The sequence below is a fragment of the Alexandromys fortis genome, unplaced genomic scaffold, assembly GCF_014885135.2.
Source record: "Alexandromys fortis isolate MF-2015 unplaced genomic scaffold, M_Fortis_MF-2015_v1.1 scaffold_3, whole genome shotgun sequence".
Classification (NCBI taxonomy): Eukaryota; Metazoa; Chordata; class Mammalia; order Rodentia; family Cricetidae; genus Alexandromys; species Alexandromys fortis.
In genome coordinates this window covers 30,398,940-30,421,596 of record NW_026067909.1, presented here as the reverse complement: position 1 = coordinate 30,421,596, position 22,657 = coordinate 30,398,940, and the positions used below count along the sequence as shown (strand labels likewise).

Below are 22,657 nucleotides of genomic sequence, written 5' to 3'. Positions count from 1 at the left end.
ACACTCTTGTGCAGGTGCAAGACCTATGAAGCTGGCTAGTAGAAATTTCTGGAAATCTGTCCAAGGAATTCAGGCACCACTGTGGAAACATAAAAGTGGTGAACACATCGAAACACCTGTGTATGAGGCACACGTCCAGGGAGGCAAGAACCAGGCTCACACACACACATTCCTGACTAGGAAGCCGTCAATTCTTCCTGAACACCTCAGGAGCCGCCCCCTCCCCTTTCCTCTCTGAAAATGACTCCCTCGCCATCACTGTCAAGCGATTTTGCTATTGTTTTGTTGTTCTTAAAGTGGAAATGGCTATGTGTCTTTGCTAATTAGCTTCCAATATTTTAGTGATTAAATACTGAAAAGAAAAAGATTCCCTTTGTACTGAAAACTGTAATTAAACATTACAGGGAAACAAATTATCCTCTGTGTGGCCTTGCTCTCGTCCTCGGTGACTTCATTTTCTACACTGGGCAGCCAGCTCGCACCGCTGGTGGCTTCCATCCCTCTTGGTGCTCTGACACACAGAGATATAATTATGAAACGGAGAGGAATAAAGTCCTGGGAAATGAACTCACCAGAGTCTCACACGATTCCCCTCACACGTGAAGGCAAAAAGAAAAAAAAAAAATAAGCCAGACAACTACTCATTTTCGGTGACTTCCCAAGTCTTATTTGTTATTTTCCCTACTGGAGCTGAGCAGGCGCTCCAGCTTCTCAGTTTCATTCTGTGTTTTATTTGCCTGATATAAATTAAGTGAAGAAACATTTGTCTGATATTTGTTGATACCAGCAGTTCACTTGGCACCAGGCAGCTCAGAGTCACAGCGAGAATAATAACTCCGTACATAATTAGTAATTGCTGGTGAGATTAGATGAATAGACAGAGAGAGAGACACTAAGAGAGAGAGAGAGAGAGAGAGAGAGAGAGAGAGAGAGAGAGAGAGGGAGAGAGAGAGAGAGAGAGAGAGAGAGAGAGAGAGAGAGAGAGACTAAGAGAGAGAGAGAGACTAAGAGAGAGAGAGAGAGAATGCCAAGCTGTGAATTTCCCTTGTTCTGTGTGGAGCACACTCATCCCCCTGCCAGGGGAAATGGTGATGAACTCCCCACGCTGGCTGCAACACTAACTCTCTATTAAGATGGATTTCCCACAAATTATCATTCAGATTGAAATTCTGCCTTTTTGATTTGCTTAAGAACCAGACTGTGAAAAATTCATTCTGGGGATGGCTGATGGGAAACACGAAGCCCTTTTAGTACTTGGAGCATTGCTGGGAGAATACTGAAAATCAGCCGTGATGGAAGACATCCCCAGGGCTCCATCACAGCCCAGACAGGCCCGGGCAGCTCCCCTTGGGTGAGCAGGTTGCTAAGAGCTTCACGCAGATTTTCCAGGAAGGCCATGTAGAAAGGTTCCCGGCCAAGGAATGCTGTGTCAAGGGAGTGGGCTCATCACTGTCACCTGAATGACATACCTGGGCCTCTGTGCTCTCTGGCTGTTCATGTTTTCTCTTCCCTTAAGAGCTGAAGACCAAGGAGGCTCCCGGCATGTCCACTCTAACTCCGTGCCGGTCTCCATGGCAGTGGACAGCCTAGCCCAGACTCTTGCTGGACCATCCATCCGGTCGCCGTCGCTGCACTCTGTGTTCAGCATGGATGACAGCACTGGCCTCCCGTCACCACGGAAACAGCCTCCACCCAAGCCAAAGAGGGACCCCAACACCCGACTGAGTGCCTCCTATGAGGCTGTGAGCGCCTGCCTGTCAGCCGCCAAAGACGCAGCCAGTGAAGGTTAGCCAAAGGGGGCCAAGTGGATGCTGTTCTCATGGCTCACTGATGTGCTGTGTTCCGGTCTGTTAGTGCCCATAGCACCATTGCAGCCCTAATATATTTTTTAATAGAAATAAATCCAATTGTTGGCTTGCCAGCAGCTTTTAATCATTAAAATATAAATAATATTCAAATCCTTAAGCCTCTTAGGGGAAAGCTTCTTATGTGTCATTTCCTTCACTCCGGGTCCCACCTCTGCACTGAACTAGAAGCTTCGAAGCTGAAGCAGTATTAAAAGTTGCTAGCTACTCCATAGTAATTTTTCTCTAGTTAAAAGGTGAAAGCATTCACCAGACTTTCCTGATTATGATCTAATTAAAAACTTTAGCTTCTTTATGTGGTGAGTAAAATGGTAGATGCAGAGGGGGATTGCCACCAAATTCATTTTGTGTAACTTTTGAGGCCAAATGGCAAAGATTTCTGCTTGAGGAGTCAAAAAATAGCTGCACAGAAAGTGGAAATGGCAAATACTATCCATCAGCTCTCCCAGGTCCGTATACCGTGAGTGTGCGCTGACGACTGCGCTAGACTTGAGAAAAGCAAAGCAGGTGGTTCCAACAGGACGTTCACAAGTCTCACAGGTTATAAATAAAGTGGGCACAGAAGGCTTACATGGTAGACGACAACCACGTACTTGTGTGCCCGTGTCCTTCATGGAAATGGAGCAAGACGCATGCGGAAGGGAGGGTAGTAAGCAAGTCAGCTCATGACCATTGCTGTGGAGAGAAAAGAGAGGTGGTGGTAGCGTCGGGTAAGTGGGAGAAGATTCTGGAGCTAATGCCTGAGAAGACCTCACCAAAACCTGGCATTCTAAGATATGGAGTTGAGTGGGCCAATGATACAGAAACACAGCAAAACAAACTCAATTTAAAGGAAGACCCAAGTTTCTGACCCCTGACAGACACCTAGAGCAGTGGCAGCATCCAAGATCCCTTCAAAGCCATATTCTTTAGTGCCTTTAAGAGAGAATAAGAGGGCCAGGCGGTGGTGGCACACGCCTTTAATCCCAGCACTTGGAAGGCAGAGGCAGGACGATCTCTGTGAGTTCGAGTCCAGCCTGGTCTACAAGAGCTAGTTCCAGGACAGGCTCCAAAGCTACAGAGAAACCCTGTCTCAAAAAAACCAGAAAAAATAAATAAATAAATAATTTTTTAAAAAAAGAAAGACAGAATAAGAGGACTGGAGAGGTGTCTCAATGGTGAGGAGCACCAACTATTCTTGCAAGAACCCAAGTTTGATTTCCCATGTTCACATGGTGGCTCACAACCATCTGTAACTCCAGTTCCAGGGGATCTGATACCCTCCTCTGACCTGCGGGTACCAGACGTGTGTGGTGTACGTATACACATGTAGGCAAACACTCACAGAGATACAAATTAATCTTTTTTATTTTAGAAAGAATAAGATAAGAAAGGCCTTTGTAGGAATTTTTTGGCCCAAAAATAAAGGCAGCTATTTTTTAATGCACCGGTTGTATTACCACAGCTTTTAGAAGGTGGTGTGAGAGAAGCTCACATGGTCTCCGTATGCAGCGTGAAGGGTGTCTTTTTCAAGTGACCTGGAAAAAGGAAAGCAGCGGAGGCCAGGGTACAATGTCGAGGGTGTGCGGTAGATAGCCCCTGGACACAGGATGAAAGTTAGAACAGGCACTGGCCGGAAGTTGGTTTGCTCTTCCACTAGGCTGGGCCTGTGAGAATCAGCGTCCCATCAGTAAAGCACCTGCGACGGGGCAGGGGCGTAGTGGCGCAGTCTCATTGCCAGGGCCACTGCTGTAGGGTATCCACTCCAGATCTAGAAGAGAATCTCAGAAGGGGTGAATGGAATAAGAAGAAATTCATTTGAGCAGTGTGGGTAGTGAAAGGGGCATCTAACCTGCCAAGATGAGGTAGGGTGGTGATGACGGAAGACTCAGAGAAGGCCAAAGTCTCCAAAATGTGGAACAAGGTTCAACAGTACAGCATGAGTGAAGCCAGGCCCTGGCAAGCTGACTTTATCAACTCCCTGAACAAGTCTCAGGACATCTTGGGAAGCCCAATCCGAGGTCCCTAGGTTCTGAGCATACTAGGAGGACACTGTTCTGTCACCAAGGGGCCAAAAGTCACATAGATGTGAAGACAAAGAAAACAGAAAGCGTGAATGCAGAATGCGCCCGTGCCCTGTGATGGACAAATGAACAATAACAAAAATTCTGGAGGCACTGAGCCTAAGCAAAACCACACAGGTAGAGCTGGAAATCGGGGGCTCTTAAACAAATCCTCATCGTCTCTCATTTTCCTCTTGTTCTCTTCTGATGTTTGCATGAACCCTGTCTTATTTTCAGAGATAATATGACCAGGTTGTGCTGGGGTGAACGGTGGCTTAAACACCACCAATGTACCTACACACACACACACACACACACACACACACACACAAAAGGGGGAGGTATTTTGTTTGGGGAAATGTTTCTCTCCTCCCAGAGCTTAGGTCGTGTTGAACACAACTTCAGGGTCGTTCGGCTAGGCGTGGCGTCTCCTGAGACTGGAAGTGCAGTGTGACGTCTGAGTTCCTGTCAGATACTGAAATGCCCCAATATTCCCCCCAGTGACCAGGGCTGTTTTCAGACTTTGTTTCTTTGGCGTTGTTGAGTGCTTGTGATTATTTTACGCAAAAACTTAGAAACTAAAAAAGGAAAATGCTTGACATGAGTAAATTTTAGTTGTCCTTACATCTGTACTTGCAAAAAAGCTAATCACGTGTACGCACCCCAAAATAGCCACCAGACCAAATTAGATTTCAATACTCTATGGCTTCCCTAATTTTAGCTTATGAAGAATGAAGATCTCTCATCCTGGCCCACAGAGACTCCAAATTAATATTCAGAGGGCTCAGCAGGAAGCTGTGTTCCCTGAAGAATCACTGTCTTCCTCCAGGCAAGGCCCCTGCTAGAGCTCCAGCCATGCTTTAAGGAGTGTTGCCTAGCTCTCATGACCATCTTCAATGGCTAATCTCTTGCTGCGCAGTCGGAAGAAAAGGAGGGATGTTTGCTGACATGGGGGACCTTCTTCTCAGCGTTGTCCATCCGTGTGTTAAATCGCCCTCTGCAGACGAAGTTACTAAGTCAGGGGGCACCATATGACCCGTCCTTTGTCCCTCGGGCATCCAGCTTTGGTCCAGTCAGGGAGACCCCCCAGAGCTGTTTCTTGGCTTCCTCGTTCAACAGGCTCCTCACCATTTAATACAAAAGACCTTGCCTTTGAAGCACGTCTGGAGGGGTGCTATATTCATTTCCTACCGTTGCTTAGCAACCCACCCAAACATTGATTTAAATAAGGTGATGGCTGTTCTCTGTCTCTCCGGCTTTGGGTCTCAGTAGACACGGATTGTCTGGTGGTTCCCACTCAAGGTCCCACATGAACGATCTTGAAGCAGGTCACCAGGTCGGATGCCTTAGTCATCTGAGGCCTAGACACCCAAGGGTTTCTGAATCTCTAGTTGGCCTCTGCTTTGATGCTCTGGGATCTCCGGTTTCCCTTTGAGTTCCAGTTCCTCATCCTGACAGTTATGTAGCCGTAGGGCCAGTGTTCTCTCAGCCTGTTTCCTGGATATGAAATTCCAGGGGCCAGAATATCTTCTCTGGGCATTGCCACGCTTTCAGGGTACGTGGACACAGTCCCTTTAAAGGCTTTGTGAGCCGCTCATGAATCAGTGGGTAACACATCCCATTAGTCGGCAGCCATATCTCCTGTACTGGGTTTTCTTCACTGTCCGTGAGGAACCGTTCTCCTGTGTTGGGTTTTCTTTTCTGTTTGTGAGGAACCGTTCTCCTGTGTTGGGTTTTCTTCTCTGTTTGTGAGGAACAGTTTTCCTGTGTTGGGTTCTCCTGTACTGGGTTTTCTTCACTGTCTGTGAGGAAACGTTCTCCTGTATTGGGTTTTCTTCACTGTCTGTGAGGAACCATTTTCCTGTGTTGGGTTCTCCTGTATTAGGTTTTCTTCACTGTCTGTGAGGCAACGCTCAGGCCCATGGCTTTGCTTATTCGGAGAGATCAATGCAGGGCTCCACAGGTCTCTCTGAAGTCTTAGTGGAGGATATTGTCAGCAGGCGTGTGGCTCCAACTTCAGAGCAGTTTCCTGCGGGTCCAAGTCCCTTCTCCATGTTGGGATAGTGTGCCCTCTTCCAACATGCCAGGGAGCCATGCTGGGGTCATAAATCAAGAAAGCCCTGATCCCTTTCATAATAAGTCCTTTGCCTTGTCTCTTCGTTGTCACACTGGAAGGACCCTCCAAGCAGCTGGGACACCTGGCCGGGAAGCATTCTCAGCCAGCTGGACATTATCTACCCGCCCTCTCTTGGCAGCCTAAGCCCTGCTCAGCTCTGTCTAGCTTTTTTCAGCTTCCACACCGCATATGTCCTTGACCCCTCTCAGAATCTAGGGTACTGCTGAGGGTTGCTTCAATGCTGACCTTCTCAGGTGAGGTCACTGTGTCCCAAGCAGAGCCATAGTCCACTCATAGGCCCCAGTACTGCACAGCGTGCTTGGGGTTACAAATTCCCCAGATGTCAGTGACTTTGGATTTAAGGATGTTGGCAGTGTTCTCTGGTAGTCTAGAAACTGGCCTGTTCTCTGCAGCAGAACCTTGATCATCTTTAAACCTGAGGCTCTTAAAGGTGTGGCTTATCTATTTCTAGATCTGACCTTGGTCTTTGGACCTTCCGACCTTGGTTCCTCCTCTCCCTGAGGTTTCTCCACACATCCCCCCCCCCCAGAGCGGTCTACTGTGAGGTGTCCACACTTCTCAAGTGAAGTCGGGGTTCACTCAGAGAGGCTTCTACCGGAATAGGAACTGGGTATTAACTGCACTGGCATGGCCCAGCCTCAGAAGGCAGGGTCTTCTCAATATCTCTCTCAGCTGAGGAAAATGCTATCCTTTATCAGGCTGCCTGGGGACAGCGCTCTGGGGAGTTGGAATGATTGCTCACCCATTAGGAACTGGGGAGTTAGCATCTCCGGTTTATAGTCACTGTCTACTTCCAGGACGACACCGTCATGCAGAGATGGCCATGGAGGTAGAAAACCAGCCACACACTTCGCCCTTTCCACTATGGTGTGAGCACAGGTTGCCAGGAGCACAGCAAAACCCTCTGCTCACACCCGTTAGCTTGTCCCCGGCCTCTGAGGGAACGGCTTTCCTCTGTATGTGAGGCTGAGGACAGGTGTCTTGTACAATCACAGTTCTACACCGCCATTCATTTGCACACCCCAAACCTCCAGGCGCTGTCACCCAGGAGAGCAGATGCCTCATCCTAAAGTGTCTGTTGTAGTTCCCTCTCTGCGGGCTATTGCGGCTCATCCTCCGCGGTGTGCAGCCTTTGACTCTGGTGCCGAGACCAAAGGTAGTTTCCCTCAGTGGCCTCGGGCATCTAGGTCCCCCTTCAGAGTCCTAGACCACAAGCCAGGAGCCTTTTCTGCTCAGAGGACACGGGTGGTGTCAATCAAGATGATTCGGGGCAGGGTTGCTCAACCCCATGTAGGCCTGGCTTCTCTGGGACACGTTGCCGACTGATCCTCCTGTGTCTTTCTTCTGCCTTAGCTCTGACACGACCCAGACCCCACAGCGATGATTATAGCACCATGAAGAAAATCCCTCCTCGAAAGCCAAAGAGAAGTCCGCACACGAAGCTCAGCGGCTCCTACGAGGAGATCTGGGGACCGCGGCCTCCTGGTGTGATGGGCCATGTGGGCAGGCATCAGGCTCCAGGGACACTGAGCGTGCAGTGGTCCAGGCCTGACTCGGTGCCACCATGTACACCACAGCTGCCCCTGCACCTGCCGTTGCCACAGGGGGACTATGACGACGATGCTGAGCCTGTGTACATAGAGATGGTGGGGAATGCAGCCAGGGCAGCGGGCTCTGAGACGGACAGCCCCGACCAAGGCGAGTCTGTGTACGAGGAGATGAAGTATGTCTTGCCTGAGGAGGGCTGTGGTCCAGGGATGCTCACCTTTCTGCCTGCCTCACCTCCTCTGTTTTTGGAGACTCGAAAAGCCATCGTCTTGGAGGCTAGCGGAGGGAACTGCCAGCCCTTGAAGGACACGTGTGACATCCCTCCACCTTTCCCAAATCTGCTTCCCCACAGGCCACCGCTCCTCGTCTTCCCTCCTACCCCAGTGACCTGCTCCCCAGCTTCTGATGAGTCACCCCTGACACCCCTGGAGGTGAAGAAACTGCCAGTCTTGGAGACAAACCTCAAGTACCCGGTGCAATCTGAAGGCTCCAGTCCCTTGTCACCGCAGTCCTCAAAAGCCCAGAAGGGCGATAGTGACCAGCCAGCATCCCCTGGCTTTGCTGTGTTTAATGGGTCCAGCAGAGTCTCACCACCTTCCACGCCACCACCACCCCCAGGACCACCTCCTGCACCCTGTGGACCAGTCCCTGCACCCTGCAGGCCACCCACACACTTCGCCTTCCCACCAGATTCCGTCTTGGTTACGGCAGCTAAAGCTTTGACTAACTCTGACCTGCCCAGAACACAGCCCAAGCCCAGTTCAGCCCCAATACTGGGTCCCTGCAGCTCCTTCGTCAAAACTCCATATTCACCTGGAAGGACAGTCAGAGCAGACCTTAGGAAAGCCTCATCCACCTTCTCCCCTCCGAGCCCTTACAGCCCACCCAACAGCAGGCCGCTGTCCAGTCCCCTGGATGAGCTGGCCAGCCTCTTCAACTCGGGAAGGAGTGTGCTGCGCAGGTCCGCAGTGGGGCGCAGGATCAGGGAGGCTGAAGGTGAGCAGAAACCCTGGTGGGTGTGGGTGTGAATGCTCCTCTGTGTGCACAGAGTAAGCCACGTCCCGTGCGAGGGACCAGTCAGAGCTGGTGTCCCAGAAACTGACCCCAGGCGACCAGTAGCAATAAGGTAGGAACTCATCTTTCTGTGACTTCTCAATGCCAGCCCTGACATGATGTGACAAATTTGCACTCGATGTGAGCTAGCAAGCTTGAAATGTTCCTGCTCAGCTGTGTTGTTATTGTTTTCCTATAACACATCCTTATTGCTTGAACACGGCATCCATTGCCGGCTTGATGTTGCTGATATGTGTTTGATTTCCTATTCACCATCCCTCCCTGGTGTCCTTATGTTCCAACAGTATCTGGGATTGTCATCTGTCCAGTTATTCCCTTGTCCCTAACAGAGTGTGGCCCTCGTGGTCAGGTTTTCTTCTCTCACATCCCCAGCCCAGGGAAGATCGAAGCTTCGTTCTGTTTCTGTTTTCTCAGACACAGCCCAGCTGAAGGGACAGTCTGCAGTTCCTGGCTACTCCAGGGAACTGGCAGTTAGGTTGCTGCAGCTGGAGCCAGCTGCTAGCAGCAAAATACACCCTGTGTTCCACAGATGAGGAATGCAGCCAGCTTCGCCATTCTCTGAGAATGTTCTGGCAATCTCTGATACAGTGCTCAGCGCATCTGTTCATCCTCGATGTCCTGTGTGGTGTGCTTGAAGATCCAACAGTCATAGAGAGGAATATATATATATAATACACACACACATATATAAATGCTCTTTTACAAAATCAAAATGTCTTCTCAATGTTCTATCTTTTGGAGAGGAAATGAAGCAGGCATCTCTCTATCCCAAGGAGAAATGTAACCGCCAGACCCCCACGTCCCACTGAGGACAGAGGCAATGGGTACCTGAGCCTCTTCGGATAAGAGATTTCAGAGTGGGGAGGAGTCTTAGTCAGGGGTAAGACCAGGGACTGATGGCTAGAGCTAAACCCAGAGCACAGTGTTCTGTGCCCTCACCAACTTGCTCCTTCTTTAAGGAAGAATGCGTAAATATGTTCGCTCCTCTGGGTGGAGGAGAGCAGGACCTTATATAGTAAAATCAGGAAACAGTGGAAAGCAATATAAACAAAGTAGGGCAAGGCTAGGAACCTCTGAGAAGAGGAAGAGGAACCACTCCCCAGCTATGCCTTGTGAGGCTGATGGTTTGTTTAACTAACAATTTATTCCTAATTATAGGCTGCTAATAAGTGAAATTATACATGTAAGGAAGAGCAAACTGCTAGAATTCTACAAGTCATATTTTATCACAACAACCAAAATGGGATCTAAAAAGAAAGCATTAAATAATGTCAAAAATTGCTATTCTGTGCTAGAACTAAAAGTTTTCAGAGTCCCATCGAATGTGCCTTTCTATAGGTCAGAACTGGGTGGATTCTTCTAGATTCCTTTCTGTTAAAAGGAGTGAAGTCCATGTAAGTCTAGACAGAGCTTGTTACTTAGAAACCTGGAGGGTGGGGCTGGGAAGAAGGCTCAACAGTTAAAAGCACTTACTGTTCTTCCTGGGGGTGTGGGTTCTGCTCCAGCACCCACATCAGGTAGCTCACCGCAGCCTGTAACTTCAGCCCCAAAGGATCCGAAGCCCTCTTCTGGCTCCCACAAGCACCCACACACAGGTACACAGGTATGCTCATGTATGTGTAGATAAATAATGAAATAAATTGAAGAGGAGGAAGAGGAGGAGGAGGACTCAGCAGTCCCATCTCAAGGGTACAGACAAGTGTCAGCAGCCTGTGGACACTTCCTGTAACTTCGCTTCCCTCCCCAGGTGCATCAGCCCGCACCGCAGCTGAAGCACATAGCAGCACCTCTCTGTTCCTACTTTGGATTGTCACAAAATACATTCTAACTTGAAAAGAAAATCCTTAGGACCATTTATGACTACCTTTGTCATACCCGAAATCCCAGCGACAGGAGCCCGGGTCCTCCCTGCCCAGATGTAGGCTTTCTTAACAACTCACTTGAGCATGAGGGAATTCTCTCTGGCCTGTGAGGGAAATGGGCTTACGTGCTTGTCTGACATGCACTCGCGAGATAGAGCAGGCTGATCTCTGAGAATGTGAAAGGGTTTATGGGTAAGATGTGGAAGGGAGGGATTTAATGCCCCTGCCGTGTGCTGGAGCAGCTTACATGATTATTAAGGCTTACAAGGGTTCATCCCTAGCGAAGTAAATCCACTTTCTATTGCGGGGTCCGCGGGCTGTTATTCACAGTGTACCCAAGGGATCACTTCCTTCCACATTCTCTGCCATCTTCCTCTGGCCTCTTTAGACTGAAAGGCGTTTTTATACCTGAAATCGCCTGGACATGGATTCATCTAGTGCGTGGTTACTTTATGTCACGGCGGGCATGCGTGGTGCTCCCCATCCATTCCTAGATAGCCGTGCAGTGTGGAGAGGGCTCTGCACACTCGGCTGCACGGTTCACAGTGTTCCTCTGGCTTTGGGGCGTGGTGACCTCGAGGGCATAAAATAGTCAGTAAATTCCTCATTGTGGATATTGTGAGTTCAGATGTGAGAAATCGTGAACAGCAGTGAGGTTCTCTGGTTTGTAATTCTACCCCATGACCGTTCTCGACATTGTGAGCAACCTCATTCATTAAAAATAGTTGGCTTCAGCCGGGCGGTGGTGGCGCACGCCTTTAATCCCAGCATTCTGGAGGCAGAGGCAGGCAGATCTCTGGGAGTTCGAGGCCAGCCTGGTCTACAAGAGCTAGTTCCAGAACAGGCTCCAAAGCTACAGAAAAACCCTATCTCAAAAAAAAAACAAACAAAAAAACAAAACAAAAAAAATTAGTTTGCTTCTCTTTTTTTTTTTAAAGATAGAGTCTCAGTATGTACCCTAAGTCAACCTCTAACTTGTGGCAATCCTCCTGCCTCAGTCTCCAGAGTGCTGGGATCACAGGCATGGATTGTTCTTGAAAGCTGAAGGATCTTGTCAGCTCTAATTGTATAGGGTGCAGAACTGGAGGAAAGAAATAGGCCCGAGCATGGGACCGAAAGCAATGGCAGCACTAAGGGGGCAGGAGCGAGGGCTCCAGGCACCGTGTCAACAGCCTGTTGCTCCCACACTCTATTCTCAGGTACCTGGGACAAAGGGAGGCAAAGCCTGATAGGAGGACAGTGGATCTGTCTAGAGCACTTCTTCCCACAATTCTTTAAGAAAGGTCAGGGTGGAGGGTGAAATATACATTTTTGTCTCTGAGCTGCAGCAAGCAACAGTCATAGAGCCTGGCGGAAGGAAACTCACAAATGCCCAACCTGCGCTTTTCAGATTCCAAGTAGAAATGGAATTTCGCCATTCGGCCCTTGAGGCGGAAACGGCTGGACCACTATCTGACTTTGCTCTCCTGGGGTTAAAGTATCAGCTGCTTGGCATATGTCTTTCATCTCATGGTTTGAGGGTTGCTTCCTTTGACAACGTGAGGCCTCGTTCAAGCGGCGAGCGAGGCTCGGCCGGGCCACTAGGAGGCGCCATTGCTCTGAGTGGTAGTTCAGCCCTTGTGCCCTTTGTGAGGCTTGGCCCACTGGAAAGGGTCAGGAAGATGGGGTACCCATGGAAATAGCCATATTGTGGAAGTCTGGGCGGGGGGAGTGGCAGGGAGCCACGCAGAACGAAGATGAATCTTATTCATGAACTATTCCTTTAAAAACAAACACTCATTTCATTATTTTCTGACCCTGTGAACCCAGAGCGTACCAAAGATGACTGACTGTACAGCCTGTCTTGCGTTGAGCAGGTGGGTTGAGTCTTTACTGATGGAAAATCTGCCTCAAGTAGAGTAGATGAGACGTACAGAGACGTAGCTAGAAAGACATCGTCATGTAGGCATTTCTTAGAGTCGGCACTTTCCCTGAAGGTTGGCGTAAGCTAAGTGGAAATGGCTCTAAATCTCAGACATTCTATTTGATTACGTAAACATCCCAGATAAGAATATTTTGGGTTTGGAAGTCTGCATTTTATAATTAAGTTTCATAGAAGGGTGCTTTTTATCTTAGAATGTAGTTTGTCTTAGACTTTAAAGGACTTTAAAGTTTGCCTGCAGGTGATTTTGAATGGACCAAAGGGAACAGGTTACAGGGTTGCAGAGAAAGCTCTGTTTCTGTGTTGTTTGTCTCTCTTCTGCCCACGCCACTCCCCACCACTAGGTGAGCTGGAAGTACATGCCAGGGGCAAATCTCTGTTAATACTTACAAATATCTCATCTATACATTCTTAAAGGGAAAAGACATATTCTTAGTCCCTTTATCTCAGACAGAGCCATCCCTGCATCCCATCTGCACTAGAAAGAGTGCCCACTGCCCCCAGCAACGCTGACTCTGGAATCCGGGGTTCACTGTTCATTGCATAAGCACTGCAGTGCTCACGGCTTGCGCGCCACCAAAGCGCACCCAGCAAGATCCTCCGTCCATTTTTGGCAATGTTCCCTGGAATCGGTAGGTAATATATACAGACTTTCTGCTACTTGGGAAGATATGTTTTTTCTAAATACTACATCCAAACAGTGCTAAATGGGAAAGACCGAAGTTAAAGAATTTCCATCTCATTTTCTGCTCAGAGACAGAGGCAGTGGCATCTTGAGTCAATGTTGGTGAGGGTTCAAGGCTTCTATGCCAGGTACAGTGCAAGCACCTGGACAGTGGTCAGCAGCGAGAAGCCTTCCTGACTTCCCAGCAGGGATTCATGCCTTCTCGTTCAAGCTCCCTGTTTGGAAATACCTGTTCTCTGCTGATGGCGTTCGCGCAGAAATTACAACAGGATTGTCCCTTAATCTCTGATCTATTCAGATGAGATGGCAGCACTTATGCAAATCTTGACCTCAAATAATAGTCGGCATCACCTACGCCTCTCGCCTGTGGGCAGATCTTGTGTTGTGGTCCACAGCTGCTCAGTTTCCCCTCCGCTCCAAATGTCATCCTCTGTCATAATGTGCTTGAGTGTGTGCCTGCTCCCAGGAGTAGGTCAAAGTTAGCCCTAAGGCGCATGGCTGTTATCAAAGGTGTAGACAGAACCAGCGCGTGGTTAGCTACTGTGAGTCTCCCCGCTGACCTGCGCCATCTACAGCCTCCTATAGCACAGAAGATTACAAACATTCAGGAGCACAGACATTCCCTTGCATTCCGGAACCACCTCAAATCAACATAAAATTGCCCTCTGGGTCCAAATGAGGAAAAGCTCGATTGGCATCCCCTGAGAAGGCTGGTGTTTCTGCTTACAGCAAAGTGCACATCAGGCCTGTGCACAAAAGGAACCGGGCAAGTGTTCTCTCGCCAGCTCTGTGACCTTCTCAAGCACATGGGCTGTGGTGCACCGTGGCTCTTTGCCAGATGGGACTAATTCACTAATTGCTTCGCCCCTCTGCATCAAACAAAGGTATCCGTGTGAGGGAGGTGTGGCTATACAGTTGAATGTTTCTAATTCTCCAATGTCTGGAAAAATCACACTTTAGTCAATGATGCTGAGAAATGTTGTTTGGCTTTTAATAAATAGGCCAGTAGCCAAATTTACCCATGCAAAGGTAATATTTGTCCTCTGTAATATTTGGGAAAGCTTTTTAAATGCCTAGGTGCTCATAGTTTTACTTTTATCTCCCCAAAAGTACCATAATTTTGCTCTCCAAATACCCAATAATTCATATAAGCAAATTGTACAGCCAGGCTTGTGCTGACAGACATACAGCCAGAATTGTGCAGACAAACATACAGTCAGGCTTTGCAGACAGACATACAGCCAGGCTTGTGCTGACAGACATTCAGCCAGGATTATGCAGACAGACATACAGTCAGGCTTTGCAGACAGACTTGTTACCCAATAACTCAGAGTTTACGTGCAGGGCTTGTTACTAGAAATACAAAACAATAAATGACCAAACCTCCTGTCCCCGCCCTGCCTTCTCCCAGACTCTGGGATTCCCACTTCACTGAGAGAAATCCCAGTAGAGGAACAAATCTCTAACGTGAGGTCCTAAGGCACTTGGGACTCTTGGCTGAATTCCAACTGTCCCTGGAACTCCCTGGCTTCCTTGTGTGTACCTTGTTTGTGGAGGGACTTCCCAAACATCATCTGACAGAGAACAGCAGTGGCCTGGGAGAGGTGAACGTAGCTTGGATGCAGGGGAGGCAGGGAGAGGACAGAAGACAGCTCCCACTACTGAGGCCTAGAGAGATGTCGGGTTCCCATCCAGAAGCTACTTCTCAGCTTCCTGGGGAGGCCTTGGTGTGCCCATTTCTTTCCTCTTCCCCTTAAAAACTAGGCAACTCCCACAACAGAACACAAAGCCCCAGAAGCCAGAGAAGCAGTGCCATGGTGGTGGCCACACAGTGGAGAGCAGACTCCCACACAGACTGCGGAAGTGATGGCGTTCATCCACAGCACAGCAGCTGCCAATTACCTGCGGCTCCCTCCTATTGACCAGAGCTCCGACTCCCTTTCTCTGTGAGGGAGAGAAGCAGGTGTTGCCTCCCTGCTTACTGAGGAGCAAGCTGAGGCTTTCAGGATTAAGAGATTCCGCCAGTCACAAAATCTAACATCTTACAGTCAGGAGCCAGCCGCGTAGCTGCTTTCTCCCAAACCCTACCATTCTATTTTCAGTCTCTGGAAACAATTAACATTAAAATAGTGATACCAAGACCCTCCCTGAGAAAACAATTCCGTTCTGAAGTCAGCCACAAACTCATTACCGGGGACAGATGTGGAAAGCTGCAGATAAAACCTATTGCTTTTTTTGTCTGCATTCCAAGGAGATATCCGGGAGCAGGTTCATGGCTGGGAGATTGTTCTAGAATGCTGCTCTTGTTCTCTATGCAGCCCTGATCCCCAAAGTCCACTGTGCTGCAGTAGGGTCCTGCACGAAAGATGGGGTCAGGACTGTTCATCAGATTCCATGATCCCAGTCCCCATTCTCTGCCTCCCTTTTGTCTTGGGCCTTTCCAGTATTCTGACTGGGGACTGTCACTGTTTCAGAGAGAAATGTATGGATGTCAATTTGACAAGGGATGGAGCTGTGGTGTGTAATTTGGATTGCTCGTTTGACTGGATTAAGGAACACGTGGGACATTAGTGAAGCATGCATTTGGTGATGACTGTAAGGTGTTTGCAGAGAGAGTTAACTAAGGGGAAGAACTTCCTTGGCTGTAGGCAGCACCCTCCCACAGGTTGGGGCTTGGGACTCAGTGAAAGGAGAAAGGATCTGAGAAGTCGGCCTCCTTTTTCAGCTTCCAGATCCAGGGATGTGTAAGAAAGCATCCTCACACCTTGACAGGGATCCAGGGATATGTAAGAAAGCATCCTCACGCCTTGACAGGCAGGAGCTGGCCCCACCACCCTGCCTTGGCCGCTCTGATAGACTGTATCAGAGCTGTGATGTCAAGATAAACATCCCCTCCCTGAAGTGGCTTCCTCCCAGGAATTTGGTCACAACAAAGGAAGAAAATCTAATGCAGGAACAGAGTTCTTACGACTGAAGGCAAGCCATACTGAAGCTCCATCACAGGTGTGCCCACCAAGAATCTTGCCTGGAGGGAAATTGGCTCCTTGTAGGGATGATGACGTAAGATGCCATCTCGTGAGAAGATGTCACATATCTGGTGAGGACCCCCAGAAACTAGATGAGTACTGACGAGGAAGATGGGACTTCACTGTTTACTAAACATTGTGGACACAGATGAAGTCGTCACTGACAGCAAAGTGAGAAACGAGGCTAACCAAGAACAACCTCAGACTGTGTTTGCCTCCCACCACGGTCATCTCTTGAGAAAATGGTAAAGCCACCCCACTCCTAATAACGGCCGTCCCAGTTGTTCCTGTCACGTCACAGTTCCGTGATGCCTTGGAGCAAAACCAAGCAGAAGGTTACAGAATGAAATGCTTAGTTGGGTGTGGTGTAAAACTCGGCTTTGAGTTGAGTGAATGACCTAGGAACGCTGCCTTCTCCCATCGTCTGTAAACCTACAGTTGCTAGCATGTCTGTCTGCCGAGGGCTGTGCACCTGGCAAAAACAGGGCATCTTTTCAGACGAGCCAAATGTAACCAAGAGGCCATTAGGCTTGGAATGCACTGTCAGCAGGAGAACCTGCTACCAAAAACTCCGGAAATAACACAGTGTTTTCAGAGGAGGGCTGCCTTTCATAACCAGCAATTTTTTTTCATACTGTCAACCTGCTAAAGCAAGCAGCTATGGTGTATGGTGCGCCTCTCCTCTGGATTATAAAGTAAAGTGCCACTGGGGGCTCACAGGAGAGCCCTGGGGCTCCATTCTGCAAGCCACTCAGCAACGAGAGAGAGAGAGAGAGAGAGAGAGAGAGAGAGAGAGAGAGAGAGAGAGAGAGAGAGAGAGAGGGCGCTCTAATGATCTGCACCTCATTGTTGCTGCACACCACACTCTCCAGTGTTTTATTTCTCTGTGGAGGGATAGTCAGAAGGGATGTGCAGGGTAAGATACACCTCGTGCAAGGGCCGCGAGATGACTTGGCAGTTAAAGTGTTTGCTGGGCAAGTGTGAGGACGTCCTGGATTGTCTTATGTCACCTTGACCCAAGCTAGAGTCATCTGAAAGGAGGGAACCTCAGTTTGAAAACAATGTCTCCGTAAGATCCAACTGTAGGGCAATTTCTTAATTAGTGACCAAGAGGGGGAAGCATGGTGGGTGGTGCCATCCCTGGGCTGGCAGTTCTGTGTTCTATAAGAAAACAGACTGAGGAAGCCATGAGGAACAAGTCAGTAAGCAGCACCCCTCCATGGTCTTCGCATCAGTTCCTGAGTCCAGGTCCCTGCCCTGTTTGAGTTCCCGTCCTGACTTCCTTCAGTGATAGACTAAAATATGGATGTATAAACCAGATAAACCCTTTTCTCCCCAAGTTGCCTTTTAAGAAATAATGGGGACAAGAATTCTTATCCCCAGTAATTCAAATAAATGCCTAGGAGGAGTGGTGGCCCACTTGTAACTTCAGCCTCCAAAGGCAGAAATGGGGAACCCTAGAGTAAACTGGCTAGCAGTGTTAGCCATACCAATGATCTCTGTGTTTGTGTGTGAGACCCTGTGTCAATGAATATGGTGGAAGAATGGGCAAGGATGATTCTCAACCTCAGCCTAGGGCCTCCAGATGCAGGGTCACACACATGCAGACATGAATACACACACACACACGACTCAGAAACAAACAATTGAAAAAGAGGAAGCAAGAACTACTTTACCCTGCAAAGACACTGATGTTAAACTCTCGCTGTACTGAAAGCATTGGGAGACAGGACTGATTTATAATTACTTTCCAGTATAATTACCTACTTGTTCCTGACTGTAATCATTTATACAAGCGGCCTAGAAAACTCCATAGTCTCAGAGATGACCAGACACAGTGTCACATTGTCTAGGTCACACTCACCTTCCTTTACTGTGCCAGAGTGTCTTAGACTCTAGCTGTGATAGCCTGGTTTGTCTTTGAAATCTTAAGTCTGCTTGTTGCTACCCTGTGCTGTGTCTGTCTGTGAACTGTAGTAAGAGGACACAGGAGAGCAGGATTCACGTTCCTCCCGACACACTGCTCACACCCAGGCAGAGTGAGGCTGGCAGCCGACACCCCACTGGTCACAACATAGCCCACACTGTACCATGGCATCTGAGAACCTATGTTCTACCCAAAGTCCCTTAAAAATAGTAACAAACAAACAAAAAAAAAACACCAAAAGAGCTTTTCCATACTCAAAACCATGTCTTGTGATCAACCATAATGCTCCAGAGAAATGTCCAGGGAGTGTTTTAGAGGACACTGTGTCCATTGGGGACTTTGGTTTTTTATCATTTTCCCTCTGTGTGCAAAAAAGCAAGGGAACAAACCTTGGCCTGGCGGTGGGTGGAAGCCAAGGCCGAGCGTGCTTGTCTGGAAACCAGGTGTCAGGGCTTGTAGTTACAGACCTCATTCCTATCACAGAACACATGACAAGAAACAGCTTAAGAGAGAAGGGTTCACCTTGGCTCTATCAACAGAGCAGAATGGTGGCACAGAGCTGTGGCCTTAGGCGTGCGAGGCTGCTTGTTGACATGATGGGGGCCAGAAGTAGGACCTGGTTATAACCCTCGGAGCCCAGGTCCCAGCAGTCCACTTCATCCAGCATGGCTCTGTCTCCATCTCTGCCTCCCTGACTCCACCACCACCTGAGGGCAGGTGCTTCAAGCTCACGAGCCTGTGGAGACAGAAGCCCGAGTTGTAGCTGGGCGCTGCTCTTCGAGTCGTATCTGTGACCTCATAACTCTTCGTGGCGTCAGTTTTCAGCTTTCATCTCCTGGGTAGGCAGCATAAGCCGGGTCTCATGGGGACACAGGTCACATGGACAGCTCACCGTGATCCTCTGGAAAATTTGCACATCCCTCAAGGAAAATAACCGATGCTCAGCTGCAGATCCCGTCGGGGGAACCGCATCTTCTACAATCTTAGTTTTTGAGAATCGACTTTGTCCCTTATTATTTAGCTACCTTTATGTGTGTCTAGTAACAGCGTCCCCCGAGACTTTTAATAGATAAATCACCTTCAGTCCTCAGGGAGATGCCACCCACAGGTGATGATCCATAGACTCAGGCTCACTTACTGTTCCCAACACTCTGTTTCCCCGCCTCCTTGCCACATCCATCCACATCATCACTTGACCTCAGCCCGAGCAGAGAACCATCCACCCACTTACGTGCCACACCAGCACAGACAGCCCCAATTGGCAGCAGTAATTCTGCTGCCAGCCTTAATGCTTGATGGGGGTTCTCCCTGGGTTCTCTCACCCAGGTTGAAGTCCTTGCTTTAATTTAGGGGTAGGGTAAGAAGCCTTTGTGCTCCGTATATGGCATTGGGAGGCCATCAAACCGTCTGCTTAATTAGATGATCATTAGAAACCGTGGCGATCTGACCCATCTGGGAATCGGAGTGCTGCTTCCGTGTCTGTGTGATGAAAAACATCTTAGGAACCCTCGGTGACAACTTTGGAGAACACATGTCATTTAATAGATAATGAGATTTTTCTTCCACGCGGCCTCAGGACACGTAGCTCCTCCCAGGACTTCCAGTACCGCGGGTTCGTGTCAGGTACAATAATGATAAAGTAGCCGTCATAGTCAGGGCTGCTCTTTGCCTTGAGACCTTAAGTAGACGGAGAGAAATTGCTAGGAGGGGCAGGATTGATTTGTTTATCCAAAATATGCTTGTGGCTCTCTGGTTCCAAAGCACTGTCTAAACTGCATGGATTCAGTCTCTCTCTCTCTCTCTCTCTCTCTCTCTCTCTCTCTCTCTCTCTCTCTCTCTGTGTGTGTGTGTGGGGGGGGGGATGTTCGCCAGAGGTCAACACTGAGTATCTTCCCCCATCGCTCTCCTCCAGAAGCCTGTGTTGCAGCTGGAGCCTCTTCTCTGTGGTTCAGTAGCTCTTCCTTGTGTTTTTGAGGCAGGGTCTCACACTGGAACTCACTGACTGGACAGACTGACTGTCAGGGAGTCCCTGGGTCCCTCCTGTCTCTGAGCACTGGAACTACGGGCGCATACTGCTACATCCGGCTGTTTACACGGGTGCTGGATATTTGAACTCAGGGACCTAAGCTTGCACAACAGAGCTGTTGAGTGGATCCGTCTCCCCAACCCCAGGGACACTGATACGGGCTTTCCTCACAAACAGGGGTGCTGAGAAACCCCCATCCCATGGGGATAGCATCTGGGTTCCACGGACAACACTCGGCTTCATCCTAGAGAAATGCATGTTTCTGTTCAGAGTGCTCTCTTCCCTTTCTGTTTTAAGTGTTTAACCAGACCCTGTGGGTTAATCCCCAGTCCACACATGAACATGCCTGGCACACTAGGCAAGAGCAGAGTATCCTAGGAGGACAAGAGAGAAAGGGGGCAGGGTGAGAGACTATCTGCCCTCTGACTGGAGGCCAGAGCGGGACCCACACCCAGAGAACTTAGAAAGGGACGCTGTTGCTCTGAGTGAAATAGGAGCGAGCCCACGGATGGTTCAGCTGTCACTCTCGTCGTCAATGCTCGTCTTCTGGGTCACGGATCCTGTCTGTGGAATCACTGCCGTGGATTGGTGGAAGTATAGACCCACAAACCCAGGCGCTCAAGACTCAAGGGATTATCTGGACCTGCCCATCAACCATGGGTGCGTCTAAGCCACCAAGGCTATGGGAGGAAATGGCCTCAGTAGCCTGGTGGGGTTTTTAATCTGGTTTGCAGCCCCCATAGAGATTTCTCATTTATTATCCCAACCCTCAGAGTGAATGATTGTAGTGTGGGCAGGTGACACCCACCATGCCCCTGGGCTCTGTTGTAGCCCTGGGCCCTCTGTGCCGGGTGTCCGGTACTTTAGTGATCTGTTCCCAGGAGTGGGCTCTCTGCTTGTGTCCCTGCCACAGGAGTTCAGTGTTTCAGACCTGTTCAGTTGGGCGCAGCCTGGGCCTCCCCGTCATATTTTATGTGGGCACATTAGCAATGAGTTCTCCAATGAGCAAGGTATTTGAGAAGGCCCCAGTCCACCACCGTTCTAGTTTCTTCTTGCTGCTGTTCTGGTCTGTACTTTCTTCGCTTTGCTGATTCTGCCTGACCTGTGTTCGTTTTGCCAAATGACTGGCGGTACCAGCTTTCCATGGAGACCAGGTGTTGCAAGCAGAAAGCTGAAGACTTGACCCCCTCCCCTTGCTGTCCCTGTCATGTGAACAAACTACTTGCCTGAAGGAATGTCAGCCACCATACCGCCTCTGTGCACTGTTTTGGGACTTCTGCATCCACACCCCACCCAATACCGAGGAGATAAGAGCCTAGCAGCAATGTCAGAGACCTCACAACCTGGAAGATCATACGTGGTTCTGGGTTCCAGCCAGGCGATTCTGGGTTCCAGCCAGGCGATTCTGGGTTCCAGCCAGGCGGTTCTGGATCCCAGCCAGGTGGTTCTGGGTTCAAGGATCCCCCTTTTATGGCAGAGACTGAGGATCCAGTTAGTTAAATTTAAAAGAAAACTGGCAGGGCTTAACTTTCTGTGCATTTTCTGGGTCTGAGAGCCTTGTTTACACTGACAGTCACTCCCCAGCTTTGCCATCCCTACCATCTTCCAGTTGGGCACATATGGCGTTGGACGCCAGTCTGCCGCCTCTGTTGGTGTTCCCTACTGTAAAGCTTCTCCCCATGTGCAGCAGAGAGTGGGCCGTGAGTTATGAGTTGGGGGACAAGCAAACTTTCCCCTTCTGCCCAAATCTACCCTCTGGGGAGTTGCTGCTGGAGAGGTGAGCGTGCTCCATGGGTCATCTTCCCAAGAGCAGGGGCATCATGGGGTAGAGTTGCAGATCCTTACTGTGTGTGTGTGTGTGTGTGTGTGTGTGTGTGTGTGTGTGCGCGCGCGCGCGTTCATGTGCATGTATGAGTGCACAAGTGCACTGTTGCTGTTTACTGAGAATGTTTTCATACAGTACTATTTTGGTCACTTTTTCCCTCCTCCATCTCCTTCCAGATTCTCCCTACCCACCTAACTCTTTGCCCTTTCTCGCTCTTCTTTAAATACACACATACACACATATATTACATATATGTACATATACATATATATGTGATTCACATGCGCAAAACACAAACTCAGAAACCAAGATATACAAACAAAAGACTCATTAGGCAACACACACACAATTAAAGCAAGTGAATGAGGCAAACACTCTGTAGAAACACCGTTGAGTGTGTGTTGTGTTGGTCAGCTCCGTTGCTAAACGTTTAGACCTGGGACAGTAGGGAACCATTCAGCTTCCTCCATACTGACCAGTTCCAGGGGCCACAGCACTGTGATTTTTGGATTTCTGAAGTAATACATTCTCACAGAGGTATAACCAGTCAACATAGCGTGGATTGGCCCAGCTACAACACAGACAGGAGTACCTGGAAACTCCCTGATGTTGGGTTCCCCACTCCCCCCCCCCCCCCCCCCCCCCCCCCCCCCCCCCCCCCCCCCCCCCCCCCCCCCCCCCCCCCCCCCCCCCCCCCCACCCTCCTCTCCCGTTATTCT

General features: G+C 49.3%; 1 protein-coding gene across 1 annotated transcript in view; it reads left to right on the top strand.

Annotated features, from left to right (window-relative positions):
- Positions 1-22,657, top strand: part of Myo16 (myosin XVI) — a 297,006-nt gene that overhangs the window by 222,889 nt on the left and 51,460 nt on the right. Inside the window, exons 30-31 of the mRNA XM_050136512.1 lie at positions 1,517-1,785; positions 7,398-8,588. Coding sequence (XP_049992469.1) covers positions 1,517-1,785; positions 7,398-8,588 — 1,460 coding nt within the window. The remainder of the gene's footprint in view (positions 1-1,516; positions 1,786-7,397; positions 8,589-22,657) is intronic.